This window comes from Bos indicus x Bos taurus, chromosome 20 (assembly GCF_003369695.1).
Source record: "Bos indicus x Bos taurus breed Angus x Brahman F1 hybrid chromosome 20, Bos_hybrid_MaternalHap_v2.0, whole genome shotgun sequence".
Taxonomy (NCBI): Eukaryota; Metazoa; Chordata; class Mammalia; order Artiodactyla; family Bovidae; genus Bos; species Bos indicus x Bos taurus.
Window position 1 is genome coordinate 65,133,944 of NC_040095.1, and position 14,264 is coordinate 65,148,207.

General features: G+C 45.6%; 1 protein-coding gene across 1 annotated transcript in view; it reads right to left on the minus strand.

Moving 5' to 3' along the window:
* ADCY2 (adenylate cyclase 2) overlaps positions 1–14,264 on the minus strand; it is a 454,325-nt gene that overhangs the window by 44,619 nt on the left and 395,442 nt on the right. The window contains exon 18 of the mRNA XM_027520567.1: positions 9,648–9,817. Within this exon, the coding sequence (XP_027376368.1) occupies positions 9,648–9,817 (170 nt within the window). The remainder of the gene's footprint in view (positions 1–9,647; positions 9,818–14,264) is intronic.

Consider the following 14,264-nt stretch of genomic DNA (forward strand, 5'->3'; position numbering starts at 1 on the left):
TCAAGTATATAATACAGTATGATTATCTGTAGTCACCACACTGTCCCTTAGCTCTTCAAAACATATATTCATCTTATAACTGGAAGCTTGTGACTTTTGGCCAATTATCTCTCCACTTTCTCCCACTCCCAGCTCCTGGTAACCACCATTCTACTCTCTGTTTCTGTGAGTTCAGCTGTCTTAGACTTCACATATAAGTGAGATTATACAGTATTTGTCTCTCTGTCCGACTTACTTCACTAAGCATGATGCCCTCAGGGTCCATCCATGTTGTTGCAAATGGAGGATTTCCTTTTGTCTCATGGTTGAGAAAAAAATATCCCCTTATTTCCTTTTCTCCAAATCCTTGCCAACACCTTCTATCTGTTGTCTTTTTGATGACAGCCATTCTAAGGAGTGTGAGGAAGTATTTTATTGTGATCTTGATATGCATTTCTCTGATTGTAATATTGAGCATTTTTTTACATATTGTTGTCCATTTGTATGTCTTCTTTGGAAAATGTCTATTCAACTCTTCTGCCTACTTTCAAATTGATTTTTTACACTGAATTCCACGAGCTCTTTGTGTATTTTGGATATTAATCCATTATCAGATATATTACTGGCAAATAGTTTCTCCCATTCCATAGCTTCCTTTTTCATTTCATTGACAATTTCTTTTGCTAATCAGAAGCTTTTCAGTTTGATGAGTTTCACTCACTTATTTTAGCTTTTGTTGCTTGTGTTTTTGGTGTCATATCCAAACAAATCATTGTCAAGACCAATGTCAAGGAGATTTTCCCCCTTATGCTTTCTTTCAGGAATTTTAAATTTTCAGATCTTATAAGTATCTTATCCATTTCAAATTAATGTTTCTTAGTGGTGTATAATAGGGGTCCACCCTCATTCTTATGCATGTGGTATTCAATTTTTCCAATGTCATTTATTAAAGACACTATCCTTTTCTTATTGAGTACTATTGACTCCCTTGTAAAATATTAGTTTATTGCATATGCAAGGGGTTATTTATGGGCTTTGTATTCTGTTCCATTGGTCTGTGTCTATTTTTATGTCAGTGCCATACAGTTTTAATTACTGTAGCTTTGTAGTAGCAAGAATCCCTTAGAAGAAATGGAATAGCCCTCATAGTCAACAAGACTCTGAAATGCAGTACTTGGATGCAATCTCAAAAATGACAGAATTATCTCTATTCATCTCCAAGGTAAACTATTCAATATCACAGTAATCCAAGTCTATGCCCCAACCACTAATGCCAAAGAAGCTGAAGTTGAAAGGTTCTATGAAGACCTACAAGACCTTCTAGAACTAACACCCAAAAAAGATGTCTTTTTCATCATAGGGGGCTGGAATGCAAAAGTAGGAAATCAAGAGATAATGTGGAGTTAACAGGCAAGTTTGGCCTTGAAGTATAAAATGAAGCAGGGCAAAGTCTATCAGAGTTTTGCCAAGAGAACACACTGTCATAGCAAACATCCTCTTGCAACAACACAAGAGGCAACTCTACACATGGACTTCACCAGATGGTCAACACCGAAATCAGATTGATTATACTCTTTGCAGACAAAGATGGAGAAGTTCTATACAGTCAGCAAAAACAAGACCACACTGACTGTGGCTCAGATCATGAACTCCTTATTGCAAAATTCAGACTTAAATTGAAGAAGGTGGTCTCTCCCTGGCCCTCAGACTTGGGCCAGCTTTCTGTGCATGCCCAAGAGCTGTTGGTCCAAGCTCCCTCTCCATGCTGCCATTAGGAGGGAATATGCACAGGGACCTGGCCATAGGGTGGGGGTGTGTTTGAAGCATGTGGCTCAATGGGGGTCCCCATGGGCCAGCTGGGGGGAATCTGTGAGTGAGGTGCTCCCAGTGGCTTGTGGGTAGGCTTCTTGACAAAGGCGGTGATGCAGTTAGTAGGATCTGCATTCCTTTAAAGCCCTCTGAGAGTCCTATCCGCCTCCCTCCCAGCTTGGTAGCACCCTACACAGCTGGGAAGCTGAGTGCTCACAGAAGAAGTTACAGGCTGAGAAGATCTCTCTTGGACTGAAGCTGTGCCATCTTGGTGGAGGTGGGGTGGTATGGACAGAGTCAGACTGTTTCTCTTATTCACTTCTTATGTCCAAATTCACATTTTTTGCTCCAGTGTGGTGCTAGAACTTCTCCTCTGAAAACCTGGCCTTCCACAAAGGCTCTCTCATCCATGGGTCAGTGGCTAAGAGTGTTTCCAGGGGCTCCATGTCTGAGAGTGGCTGAAGCCGGATGACTCGTCACTGCAGTGTCCGCAGCCAGGATAAAGGTCTGTATGCCTGCTGCCAGACATGTGGATGGGTGAGATTCCTCCTGGATCCAGTTTGGCACTGGATCCCACAGCTCCGACCAAGGCACTTCTGTCCACAGGGATTACAAACAAATTATTGTTGGGGACAAACATGAGGGATGTCTTATTCCACCATGATGCTGATGTCACTCCTCCCCTATCTTTTTGGATCTCCACAGTTCTTCAAGGTCTGTCCAATATTACAGTAAACTCTGGACCACTTAACCAGCTCCCAGTCAACAGGTTCACTCAGTTCCTAGGCAGGTTGTAGGAACTCAACCTACAAGTCGCCTTTTGGTCTTCTGGTGAGACATACTTTTCTAACAGAGAGATTTTGTAAGTTCTTGAGAGCAGAGAGTACATTTTACTCATCTCCATGTGCCTGGGCTCCAGCATCAGGCCTGGAATACACAGCGTGTTCAATAAAACTGTGCTGTAAAAAAGGAATGAATGGACAAATGGTTGTGTCAATTTGAAACTTAAGGGGTTTCATTTCTAGACACTATTCCTTCCCCTGGCTGGACACAGATGCACTGGAAACCTACACAGTCTTCTGGAGGCCGCCTGGTGTCATCCAGGGACAAAGGGCTCAAAGCCTCATGCTTTTTCTGAGTGTTATGCACAAATGCCAAGCAAAACATCCTGGGATTGCAAAGCACGAACATAATGGGGGTTAGGCTCATGCTTAGAAAAAGCCCTGGAAGCAGCTGCAGGTCGAGAGAGATGATGAAAGTGGGGCTGCAGAGGCAGTGCTGGCCTTTTGCTATGGAGATAAGATGCAGTCTGATTAACGCGGTCATTGTTTCATCCTGCGGAGAAGAGTGGTTTGAAGTGGGACACGACGGATACGTCAGTGTGACACCATGGGGCTGGCGCATCAGATACCACGGGGCTGTGCGCCGGGCTTTAGTCTCCTCCACTGGAGGGCTGATGACAAGAAGGCTGTATCCTGCCTAGTCTGGGAGTTCAGGCTCTCTGCAACCTCCTTCCTCCTCTCATTCTAAAATCAAACAAAACAAACCAAAAAAACAGCCTACAAATTGAGTATCTTCCTGCAAATGGGTCCAAATCACAGAGCATTTTCTTTTTTAGGTTAGATAGCAAAGGAGCTCATTAATGGTTGCTTTTTATAGGATAAAAGAAAGCCTGGTAGAATTTTTGTAGCCCTAGGACAACTTTCTTTGGTTGTTGCTGTTGTTAAATTAGGCAACTCAGATCACTGACCTCCTTTTACGTCTCGGCTCTGCTACCAGTGGCGTCGGCCACAGAGAAACAAACGTGTTCTGTAGTTTCTAGAGATGGCACTGGGTGGGGGGAGGGGGAATTGGGAAGGGGGAGGGACTCTGAGATATTAAATTTGAAAGTAATTTAAATCTTTTCAATATTAACTTGGATATATTTTGGGCTTGAATACAAAGGTGGCATACTGTTTTTATTTAAAAGAGGAGGCCTCCAAGAGAGACAGATGTTTGGAATACCTCCGGGCCACCTCCCTCAGGGCTGGGCGTGCACCATTCTTTCTCCTGAGCACAAAGAATGCTGCGGTCCTTCCTCTAGGAGCCCCTTTGCATTGGGCTCCTCATCAGTTGATACACAGTTGGGATACTGTCAAAACATTATAATATGCCAAATTCTAGCCACTGGATTTTCCATGAGACACAGAAAAAACAGAATGCAGAACCATACTGAAGGTGCTTGACTTGGCTCCACTCTATGGAGCATTTCCATCGTCCTCTTTGGTATGGAGCTGTTGCTAAGGTCACCAAGTTAAATGACATGACAATCCAGAGCTTCTCCTTGGAAGAAGAAATGGCAACCCACTCCAGTATTCTTACCTGGAGAATCCCATGGACAGAGGAGCCTGGTGGGCTACAGTCTATGAAGCTGCAGAAAGCTGGACACGACTGAGTGACTAAGCATGCATCAGAACTTCTGAATGATGCTGGGTACTAAATATAACAGTGCTTAGTTATACACATTATTTATATGCTGCCCCAAAGTATTTATTTTATTAGGCTCAGGGTCCACATAGAGCTGGTTAAACGGGCTGGACTCCAGGTTAATCCTCTGTTCAGACTCTCGATTCCCCACCTTTAGAAGAGAAGGCATATTTCTAGTATTCAGGTGAGTTAACATAATGACTGGGTCCACATGAAATATTAACATTCATCCCCTGATATTTTTCAGCTCTGTAAGAATAAAAACACATGGGAAAAATCTGACAATGTCTTGCAGAGCCTGTAACAAGCCTTTGTCAGCAGAAGGAAAAGTGTCTTCAGAAAAAAACAGCTTCTGGCAATATCAGTGATTATTACCATCACCATCACCAAGTAGAGCCTCTGTAATGGTGCTGGCTGAGGGGTCCGGAAGACGGTGTCATGGACTGGAATCCGAATCATTGATTGATTGATTTAGCAATGCATCTTGTACCCCAGATGACACAGAGGACTGTTGTAAATGCCAAAGTATCCGGATATGGATTTTTCCAGACCTCCTAAAGATCGGACACTTCTGAGCTTCTTTCACCACGAGATCACTGATCATAGTCATGTGATGGCAAGTGAGGTACTGGGACTCTGCAGGCCTCCAATCGCACGGAGTTTTAATGGCACACTCTCTCAAGTTGACTCTTTTTTTGTTCTGTAAAGTTGGTTTTCTGCGCTCGTGAATCTGTATGAATATCTTTGATATCATTTTCTGAATTTTCATGGGTCTGGTGGCTTTCTAGTGCACACTTCTGTTTTCTTGGCTGACCCTTCTGGCAAAAATATCCCTATTGGCTTGTCCATGGTCAATGTTAAATTTGGCTCAAAAAAGACCCCTGAATCATGGCAAACTCGCATAAAGGACAACAGCCCAGTCCGAACTGCGTATTCAGAAGATGGCCCAGTATTCCCCTATCACCAGAGATGCTAAAGCCGAGCAGGACTGTGGTTCCCCGTTTCTTGTTTGTAGGGAACAGACTCCAGCCTCCATGACCTTTCCTGAGTTCCAAAGGGCAGATTCGAACAGTTGTTAATCAGGGAAGGGAGGGGATGTGGAGACAAGGGAGGAGACCACCTGAGTCCAGATTAAAGGAGTGCAGGTCCCGCCTGCACCTTGACGCTTATTAGCAACCCTGTCCCGAGCCACTGCTACAAAACTCCTCATCATTCCTACTGGGTTGGGATGCGCAGTTTTGAAGCATAAGCCCACTGTGTCCCCCTCTGCCTGGCAAAGCAATAAAGCCATTTTCTACTTCACCCAAAACTCTGAGATTCGATTCAGCAATGGTGCACAGAGTCTGAGTTTTCAGCATCCATAGTGACCAGAATCAGGCCAGTGAAGGGATGGGACCAAGCAAGTAACTTCAATGGCCCAGGCCAGCTGGATCAGGAAAGGAGGGGCTGTTGGGCCCTGGTTTAAGCCAGCTCCCTCCTTGAAGGGCGTGGGATGAAATGACACTCATTCTAGAAGAACTATATCAGACCAGCTTTTTTTAAGTTCTTAATTTCATATTTGATAGAGGTGTTTCACCATTAACAAACCAGATAAAGGATGAGGAGACCTTCATCAGTTTTTTGATGGGGGAAGGTCTTGAATCTCAGAAAAGGGAAAGAAAACATTGGCCTTGATGGGTTTTGGCTCTGGCATGAGACACGTGGTTAAATCAAACACACAGTGCAGATGGAGAGATCAGGGGATTCCAAGCTGTCGCTCCCAAACCTACAAGTCGCTCAGTTGTGTTCGACTCTCTGTGGCCCCATAGACTATAGCTTGCCAGGCTTCTCTGTCCATGGGATTCTCCAGGCAAGAATACTGGAGTGGGTAGCCATTCCGTTCTCCAGGGGATCTCCCCAACCCAGGGACTGAACCCAGGTCTCTCGTATTGCAGGTGGATTCTTTACCATCTGAGTCTGGTTTCTCACGTGGGGTTCGTTTTAAACTGCTATTAGAGAACATTTGTTAATTTTGAGGTATGATGTTATTATGTCAGTAATATTTATCTTCTGGGGCTTCCCTGGTGGCTCAGTGGTGAAGAATTTTCCTGCCAATGCAGGAGATAGGAGTTCGATCCCTGGGTCCAGGATCCCCTGGAAAAAGAAATGGCAACCCACTCCAGTATTCTTGCCTGGAGGATCCCGTGAACAGAGGAGGCTGGCAGGCTACAGTCCATGGGGTCACAAAGAGTCAGACACGACTGAGGGACTAAACAGCAACAAGGACTCATCTTTTGGCCAAGGGATGCTTCCGGGAGTCCCGTGGCAGCTCAAGCAGGAACCTGGAGATGCCCAAAACTTAGCCTGCTGTGGCCACTGGAAGGAGAAGAAGGACTCCATCATGAAGACTGTCAGCCATCTTAAGGCAGGATGTGAACTGAGTCTGAACCCTGTTAACCATTAAATAAAAACCAGGAAACCCCCTCCTCACAGATGGCAAACAAAGACTGGAAGTAAAGGTCAGGTTATCTCAGTTGGATTAACAATAATGCCTGTACCTGCATGTTGCAATTCCTAATACTTCTGCACCTGCGTGTTGTAAAGCTAATTACTAACTAACCCTACTGACTCCAGTATTCTTGGGGTCCCCTGGTGGCTCGGTTGGTAAAGAATCTGCCTGCAATGTGGCAGATCTGGGCTCGATCCCTGGGTTGGGAAGATCCCCTGGAGAAGGGAAAGGCTACCCACTCCAGTATTCTGGCCTGGAGAATTCCATGGACTGTATAGTTGACATGGTTGCAAAGAGTCAGACATGACTGAGCGACTTTAACTTTCAACTAGTCATGTAGTGGAGGGTTAAAAACAAGTCCTCCGAAATCATCAGGGTCCTTGTTGAGAACCGATTCCCCTTGGACCTGCTAGCATAATAAACTGTACTCCACTGTCTTGAATGTCTTCTGAGGACTGTTTTGTGACTCTGGATTCTACAAGAAGTCAAGATGAGGGAGGTGGGCTTCCCTTGTGGCTCAGTGGTAAAGAATCCAGCTGCCAGTACAGGAGTCATGAGTTTGATCCCTGACCTGGGAATATCCACAGGCTTGGAGCAACAGAGCTCCTGAGTCACAACTACTGAGCCACACACCCTGAAGCCAGTACTCTGCAACCGGAGAAGCCCCGCAATGAGGAGACTGTGCACCACGAGTGGAGACCAGACCCCCTCGCTGCACCCAGAGAAAAGCCCATGCAGCACGAAGACCCAGCACAGTCTGATAAATGAATACAATTAAAAAAAAAGATCAGGGAGGCAGGTGCACCCTCCTAGGGGCTTCCCTGGTGGCTCAGATGGTAAAGAATCTGCCTGAAATGTAGGAGACTTGAGGTCGGAAGGAAAGGCAGGTGCCTGAAGCTTGTGAGGTCAGCCCTCCCAGCTAGAAGGTGATTATAAAGACAGAACCAAGAAGCACACACTACAGACCTTGAACAAAACAAAGGGCTCTGAAAGTAAACCTTTTCTTCAACCAAATAACTACTTTCCTGCTGCTGGGGTTCTCATCAGAGGTGGTGTGTCTCCCTCAGGTCTCCAAAGCAATCCCCACCCCCATCAGAAACTTGCTAATCTAATTTCTTCTTTTGCTTTGACTTTAAATTTAATAAAGTGCAATTCAGTTGTGTCCTCAGCCATGCGTCAGAATCAGTGATGCTACATTTATTTAGGGATTCGATACAGGCTCTCCATGCAGTAGAGAAATAGTAAAGCATGTATGGTTGGTAATTTTGAGAATGTATCGGAAAATCAATTTCTGATTTCATTCTCATCTTGGCTAAGGAATCACAAAATTACCTTAATGCAATTATGTACTTTTATAACTCCACCACTCACCACTTGACTACAGATTATTAGGGTTTCATGGCATGCAGGATGACAAAAATTAAGTTAGGTGAAGAGAGTGTGGTGTAGTTGTGTTTCTAAAAGCAATCGTTTTGAGAGGAAAACTTTACACAGTGAGGTTCCTGTGTTGTTGACATCAGGCCTCCCTTGGCAAAGTAGCCATGCTCTGTCAACACAAAACATCTTTCGGCAGCAAAAAAATCTATGCAAATATTTAAGGCATTTATTTTATGTTACAAGAAATACAGAAATATTATGAGAGATTATGCAAAGTGCTCACAGGAAAAACCTGAAGTCTGAAATAAACTTAACAGTTGATACAAAATGTGTTTTTGCTGTCAAGATGTGAGTTGGAGAATATCATGATTAAAACTCTTTTTTTTTTTCAAGCAATGAATAAATATTTATGATAGGTTTGCAGAAGCAATTTGATAACAGGAGACATTTTATAAATCCAAAGGAGTGGACTTGGGAAGATCCTTCTTGAAGCATCCAGTCCTAATGTTGGCAGAGTAAACACAACCACATCCTTGGGGGCCTTCCCTGCTGTCTCAATGGTAAAGAATTCTCCTGCCAATGCAGGAAATGTGGGTTCGATCCCTGGGTCGGAAGATCCCCTGGAGAAGGAAATGGCAACCCACCCAGTATTCTTGCCTGGGAAATCTCATGGACAAAAGAGCCCAGTGGGCTACATTCCATGGGGTCACAAAGAGTCAGACAACGACTTGGCAACTAAACAGCCATAACAACAATCCTTTCTTGGAACTTGCCACAGTTGATAGTATTCCCTCTACACCAGGATGTTTTAGGAAATCTTCAATTAGAAATTTTGCATTATACCTTGTGAATAGAATCATTTATTTTCCCCAGTACTTTTGTGTATATGGATTCAGTTGTTTTGACCTGGGGGCTGTACTCTCTTGCACGACACATTCTTCAAAGTCTGGAGGCCTTTACAGTGTTCGTGACTTGCGGTGGAGGATTGTGTCTGGCATCTAGCGGGCAGAGGCCAGTTGTTCTTGTTTAGTTGCTAAGTCGTCCTTGCAACCCCATGGACTGTGGCCCGCCAGGTTCCTCTGTCCATGGACTTTCCTAGGCAGGAATCCTGGAATGGGTTGCCATTTCCCTCTCCAGGGGATCTTCCCGACCCAGCCAAGGGTGCTGCAAAATAACCTTCAATGCATAGGGCAACCCCTCCTCCCAAACTCTCCCTCCAAAAATTATTTCAGTCCAAAATATCAATAATACTGATGGGGAAAAAGATTATTCTTATTAATATAGTACAGATTATAACACAGATGGTCTCTCTAAACCCTTTCACATCTACTGATCATCTATAATCATGCCTAGATCACACCTATGTAATCTATGATACAAACACAGAGCATCCTCCAGAATCACCACTTCAAAGAAACTCTCACACAGATTCCCAACAGCAATGCCATTCATCTACTCCACACACTCTTCTGTTACCAACATCCCATGAAAGGACTAAAGTAAAGAGAAGGGAGAGGAAGAGGGTTACCTCTCGAACAGGACCTGGCTGTAGTCGTCCAGGAGGGGAGCGTGAGTGTGGAGGAAGATGGTGTTGTAGCCCACCAAGGCTGCCATCATGATCAGCATCTTCAGCTCGTAATTCACACGCAGGAAGACGGAACAGGAGATCAGCCCAAGGATGCAGCTGTATATAAAGTACTGGAACCGGGAAATACATCGGGTGAATACTGAGGATCTGTTCTGAGGAATGCCGGAGTGAGAATTAAAACTGGGGACCACCACCAAGCTCCCTGGGTCAACTCCCAAACTGATCGTGAAAGCAGATGCCTTCTGTGCTCTTTGATCCAGTGGTAAATGACTAAACACACTGGATTTAGAAAAGAATTCCTCACAGCACGGCTTGCTCACCCAGTGTAGCGTGTTTAATCAAAATAATCGGGCATATGGCCAAATACTTTTCACAAAGAAGTTTTAGAAATCTATGCTGAAGCCATGTCATTATAAGCAGATGTCATTTGCTTCTTGAAAATGAAACAATATGACTCCCCACACATTTATAGATTACAACACAGTGACCGTCCACAGGATCTTTTGTGGGCTTTCAATGATTTAATTCATTAAGGGGATACAAATCATTACAGGTAATTCTGTTAAAGGTGTAACAAAGCCCAGGGGTTTTATTAAAAGGGCAGTTGTGTGTCAGAGGGATTATCTAGAATAAAAAGGACTTAAGAAACTAAAAGTTTTGAACTATGTATATGATAAGCAACAAGTACCTACGTATAGCACAGGGTACTCTACACAGTATTCTGTGATAACCTGTATGAGAAAACAACCTAAAAAGAATGAGCATATGTTTATACACAACTGAATCACTGTGCAGCATACCTGAAGCTAACACCACACAGCAAATCAACTACACCCCCAAAATTAAAATGTTAACCATTCTAAGGCATTCATAGGCTTCACCGGACTGCTCAGGAATCTTTATTCGAGATGAAGAATTACAGCAAAGATGATTGAGAATAAATTAAAGCACCATATAAAGTAAAACAAAGCTTCCCAGGTGGCTCAGTGGGTTAAGAATCTGCTTGCAATTCAGGAAACGGGTTTGATCCTCAAGTTGGGAAGATTTCCTGGAGAAGGGGATGGCAACCTACTCCAGTATTCTTGCCTGGAGAATTTCATGGACAGAGGAGCCTGGTGGCTACAGTCCATGGGGGTCGCAAAGAGTCTGACATGACTGAAGCAACTGAGCACACACACAGAGTGAAACAAACAAGATTAACATATGTTGAAAGTCACTGGCCGTAGACGTGAGGGTTCACTCCAGCTCTCGCTCCCACCCCACTGGTCTGTGTTTTCCTTACTCCAGTTTCACACTGCCTTGAATACTGTAGTTTGATAGTAAAATTTGAAATTGAAAAACAAAAAACTAAAAGCTTTGAGCCTTGTCCAGGGGATCTTCTCTGGTGGCTCAGATGGTAAAGAATCCACCTGTAATGTGTTCAATCCCTGGGTTGGAAGATTCCCTGGAGGAGGGCATGGTAACCCACTCCAGTATTCTTGCCTGCAGAATCCCCCGGACAGAGGAGCGGGCTACCGTCCATGGGGGTCACCGAGAGTCGGACACAACAGAGCAAGTAAGCACACACAAAAATCTTTGATCCCAGTGAGTCGTGAGTACCCTGGAAGTGGACAGGCACCCGAAGAAATTGAAGACCCCGGTGTAAGGAAGAGGCTGGGCACGGCCCATCTTCTGTGGTCCACGGGCGGTAAGCGGCAGGCCCCCCCGTGTGAGCACTCTTCTGTTAACCACAATGCACATCATTAAAACAGCACAGCCCTGGACTCAATCGTGCTCCAACCAGTCATTGGCTGAGTCACTTCAGGCCAGTCACCTGACCTGCCTGTGTCAGTGTCCTCATCTGAAAAATGAGCGTAATAATGTCCTTCTTCTAGATCACTGAGAAGAGCACACAAAGCTTGGAGCTCACTGCCCTGCAGGCCAGGGGGTGCCCGCCAAGTGGAAACAGTTTCCATTCTCACAAAGCCTTTGTCTGCTGGATCAAGGGGCTTTAAGAAGGGTGAGCTACCATCTCCGTGTTACTGCAGCAGAAGCAGCTCTCAGTAAAGTCTAATCATTTCAATAAAACACATCCGACTGATGTTTGATAAATCCTGCCTTTAAGAAACAGCCCAGGGTGTAAGCTGCTCCATTTTAGTTTCATTATAAGGGATACACCATGTACAAACTGCTTATTTTTGTCATTCTAGCTCTTTTATTTCCCCAGCCAAGGTCATTTACAGTCAGCCCTGGCTGAGAGTTGGTCTATAAAGAAGGCTGAGCACCAAAGAATTGATGCTTTTGAACTGCGGTGCTGGATAAGATTCTTGAGAGTCCCTTGGACAGCAGGGAGATCAAACCAGTCAATCCTAAAGGAAATCAGTCCTGATATTCATTGGAAGGACTGATGCTGAAGCTGAAGCTCCAATGCTTTGGCCACCTGATGCAAGGAGGTGACTTACTGGAAAACACCCTGGTGCTGGGAAAGACAGGGCAAAAGGAGAAGGGGGCAGCAGAGGATGAGACAGTTAGATAGCATCACTAACTCAATGGACATGAGCTTGAGCAAACTTGAGGAGATAGTGAAGGACAGAGAAGCCTGGCATGTTGCAGTCCATGGGGTTGCAAGGAGTTGGACACAACAATGGGGAAAAGCTCCTGATACTAGTGCCTCAGCCCTGTTCTTGGGGAAGAAAGGAAAGCAGAAAAAACAGGCTGCAGCGTTCCCACCAGTGTTCTCCCTTCCCTGTGAAAGGCACCCACGCAGCATCGATGCAGATCCCTACCCGTGAGGACTGAGGCCTGGCATCTCAGCTTCAGAAGGAAGACCAGCAATTAATTCCCCAGGGACCCACAACAATCAGGTCAGTCCTTGGCAAGGAAAGCACCCCTCGGCCGGGAGCCATGATGGGCGGCAGCAGGCTTGGGGATGCTGAGGGTCTATGAGCTCAGTTTCTTTGGCAACAATGACCTCATGTCAGCTCTCCACTGTTCTGACCACTGACCCTCTGAACGACAGAGGACAGGAAGAGGAGGCAACAATGACCTCATGTCAGTTCTCCACTGTTCTGACCACTGACCCTCTGAACGACAGAGGACAGGAAGAGGAGGCAACAATGACCTCATGTCAGCTCTCCACTGTTCTGACCACTGACCCTCTGAACGACAGAGGACAGGAAGAGGAGGCAACAATGACCTCATGTCAGTTCTCCACTGTTCTGACCACTGACCCTCTGAACGACAGAGGACAGGAAGAGGAGGCAACAATGACCTCATGTCAGCTCTCCACTGTTCTGACCACTGACCCTCTGAACGACAGAGGACAGGAAGAGGAGGCAACAATGACCTCATGTCAGTTCTCCACTGTTCTGACCACTGACCCTCTGAACGACAGAGAACAGGAAGAGGAAAGGAGTCTCGGAAACACATCCTGATGGGCCAGTTGAGCTGGTGGAGAGGAATTGTGGAACCCAGAGTCTGGGAGAGAGAAGGGCTTCCCTGGTAGCTCAGCTGGTAGAGAATCCGCCTGCGATGCAGGAGACCCCTGTTTGAATCCTGGGTCGGGATGATCTGCTGGGGAAGGGATAGGCTACCCACTCCAGTATTCTTGGGCTTCCCTGGTGGCTCAGCTGGTAAAGAATCCGCCTGCAATGTGGGAGACCTGGGTTCAGTCCCTGGGTTGGGAAGATCCCCTGGAGAAGGGAAAGGCTACCCACCCCAGTAATCTGGCCTAGAGAACTCCATGGACTATATACTCCAAAGGTTTGCAAAGAGTCAGACATGACTGAGCGACTTTCACTTTGGGTACTTTTCACTTTTGGGACAGAGAGGACGGGCACCACCGACTCAGTCTCCCTAAAGCAAAGGGTGAGGTGGCCTGGGCTTTGAAACCAGCCTCATTCATAGCGCACTTTGCCATTATTACCTTGTTGTTCAGTCGCTAAGTCAAGTCCGACTCTTTACAACCCCTTGGACTGCAGCACACCAGGCTTCCCTGTCTGTCACGATCTCCTATAGCTTGCTCAAACTCAGGTCCATTGAGTCAGTGATGCCATCCAACCATCTCATCCTCTGCCGTCCCCTTCTCCTCCTGCCCTCAATCTTTCCCAGGGTCATGGTCTTTCCCCTTTTCCACCAAGGTCTTTTATTACCTTAATGACTGAAATCACTTATGTACATACTTAATGAGTAAGTATTGTCCTTAGAGGTCGGGTGGGGTGTGAGGCTCAGTGACACATGGGCATCAGTACTGGGGCCGCCTCTGAAAGCAGCTCAGGGAGCCCTCCAACCGTCTGAGGGTCCTCAGGGGGCCTCCTTGCCTGTGGGCACGTGCCCAGCAACCTGACCGGGCAGGTGTCTTTCTGGAGAATCAAATAAAACATGGGCTTGTCCTTTGTATGCATTCTTTTTTTTTTTTTTAGTTCATTTTGGGGCCCCTCCACTATTAGATTTTTCAAAAGTATCTGTCCTTACCAAGAGCTACAGAATCCTTACTCTTTAGTCAGTAGTCACGGTTGTCTTACAAAAATGCTCCAAAAAAAGCCATGAAATCACCTGGCACCTGGCAAGGTTCCCACT